This window comes from Stegastes partitus, unplaced genomic scaffold, assembly GCF_000690725.1.
Source record: "Stegastes partitus isolate 25-593 unplaced genomic scaffold, Stegastes_partitus-1.0.2 Scaffold2968, whole genome shotgun sequence".
NCBI lineage: Eukaryota > Metazoa > Chordata > Actinopteri > Pomacentridae > Stegastes > Stegastes partitus.
In genome coordinates, this window is record NW_007580699.1 from 1 (window position 1) to 2,371 (window position 2,371).

A 2,371-nucleotide genomic window follows, 5' to 3' on the forward strand; every position below is an offset into this window, starting at 1 on the left:
TGGCTCGTCTCACCTTTCTTCTCCTTGCGCTGTGGATCGGTGGGTACCATGATTACATTTTTCTATCAAGTAGACCATGCTGTTACTGATCGTCTGTATATTTTGGGAAAATTACTTTATATGTTTAACTGAAACTGTCTTTAAGTAGATGACTTGAGTAAGATTTTAAGTCAGATGACATCATTAATTTTATTATGCCCTGGGACCTTGTTATGGACAAGGGACTTATTGTTGTCTCATCAGATTAGAAAGGAGGTTAACATCAAATGCCTTGGCTGCCTGCAGTCCTCAGAGCTTAACTAATTATTGATTGTAAATACCTCCATTTCAAATGTGATGGAATGAAACATGCAGCTGATCATTTTAATTTGTAATAACAAAGGTATGCAATTGTTTCTTGGAGTGTGATAAGTAGGTGCTTGGCTCTCTGCTGGACACTCACCTGTTTCATCTCTTCATGGTAAATGTGCTGCTTTCTGAGTACAAACAACTACTGATCTTATTCAAAATCACCCGGTGGAGGATTTTCTCTTTTACGTGTCAGTGATGGATTTGCAAAGATAATTTTTAATGGTAAAGATTGTGAATCTACAAATAGTCAGTATGTCGTCAAATCCTATTGGGGCTCCTGGTATTTCTGGAGGCTCTCTGATCCATCCACCCATTGATGTATCCTAAAATCTACAAAGCTGCAAATGCATTTAGCTGCATCAAACCTCATACATCTATGCAGCAATATATTCAGGCAAACAGTTGATGCAATGCAGAAAGCTGCCAGCAAGAAAAGATGTGTAAACAATGACCAAAATGGATCTTTTATGAGGAAAGGAATACATGCACTAGGTTTTTATTTTGGAGATTAAGACTGCATGTAATCGGTAATTATGTTTATACGAAACTTTGGAAATTGCAAGAACTGTTATTGGTCAGCTTGGACTACCTGTAGTTACTTTAGCAAGTTGGTAATAAGAAAGAAATAAACTGACTTCAGTATCCAACAGTTTTGACTGAACTTAACTCCAAATGCACCAAAACAACAAAAAATAGCAGATACTGGACGTGACTCCATTTCTATGAGCACATAAGAATTAGAACAATGGACATTTGTTATGTTAGCTACGGTGAACTTTATGTTTAACATGGCAATGTTACGAAGGAGAAGAAGATTACCTAATATAGAAAAATGACACCGGCTATTCTCTCTGAGTTCAAGAGCCACACAGTTGTGTTTCAGCTCCTGTCAGACATTTCTAATCTGGAGTAGGTACTTTTCTTTACAAAAAAAACAGTCATGAAACAGGTTCCTCAGTGCATTTGGAACACTCATGAAGGTCCAGCTTTCCCAGCCAGTCCCTGAACTTCTTTATTACATTTGTACATATGATGACATTCATTTAGCTGATGTTGAACTACAGATCAAAACCGACATATACAACAGGATTGCTGGAAAACCTTTATCTTAAATGTAAAATGGCTTTTACAAAGATTTTTTTCAGAAGAGTTCTGCCCTTTATCAGGTTCAGTTATATACATGAGCCATATTGCCTATTCTCCTATGTCTGGTGTAATACGTTCCACGAGGGCTCACATGACTCAGATTTCATCATCTATGGAAGTCTACAAGAGCCCATGTGGACCTCTCCATAGACATTCGCATGCAACCCAAAATTTGTCACAGAGCTTAGACTACTGGCTAAATGCAAAAGTATGCATGCTTGTTCATGCACCAAATATGTAGATACTGACCGACTATGGAATGGAATGAAAGCTTTCATGACTCCAATAGGAAGTAGTTTAACAAATACACAGTGGTAGTGTCTGCAGATGCCTGTATGCATGTCCTCAAGGGAGTCTAATCAAGCCTTAGTAAGGACAAATGTTTCTGTTTTACTGAGAGCACATGAGGTGTATTCTACTGAAGAAAAACTGCCACAGTTCTTACTCTCAGCCACCTGGTGGGGGGATTCCTCTTTCAGGTGTGGCAGTGAGCACAGCGGTGGATCTGCAGAAGAGAATCATTGGTGGCACACAGTGTGGACAAGGCGAGCGTCATTACCATGTGAAACTGAATGTCACTAATGGCACTCATAGTTTCTTCTGTGGTGGCTCTCTGATCAGTGACCAATGGATTCTGACTGCAGCTCACTGCTATGAGCCTGGATGGTGAGAAAGGCCTCCTTTACTCACGCATGAATTCAGACTACATGTCTTGAAGAGAATTGTCATTCATGCACCATTCACATTTGCGTTGTGTTACTTCTGTATTGGACACAGACATGGATTTACCATGCACTGAGATCTGGAAAATTGTAAGTGGATGTTTCTCTGTATTTCACGTCCTCTTGCCTGCAGGAAGATGTATGCAGTTTTA

At 39.4% G+C, this 2,371-nt stretch overlaps 1 protein-coding gene across 1 annotated transcript in view; it reads left to right on the forward strand.

Moving 5' to 3' along the window:
* Positions 1 to 17: 17 nt before the first annotated feature.
* Positions 18 to 2,371, forward strand: part of LOC103375804 (anionic trypsin-2-like) — a gene marked incomplete at its 5' end in the record, with an annotated part of 4,399 nt that continues 2,045 nt past the window's right edge. The window contains 3 exons of the mRNA XM_008306122.1: positions 18 to 39; positions 1,977 to 2,156; positions 2,352 to 2,365. Of these exons, the coding sequence (XP_008304344.1) occupies positions 18 to 39; positions 1,977 to 2,156; positions 2,352 to 2,365 (216 nt within the window). The remainder of the gene's footprint in view (positions 40 to 1,976; positions 2,157 to 2,351; positions 2,366 to 2,371) is intronic.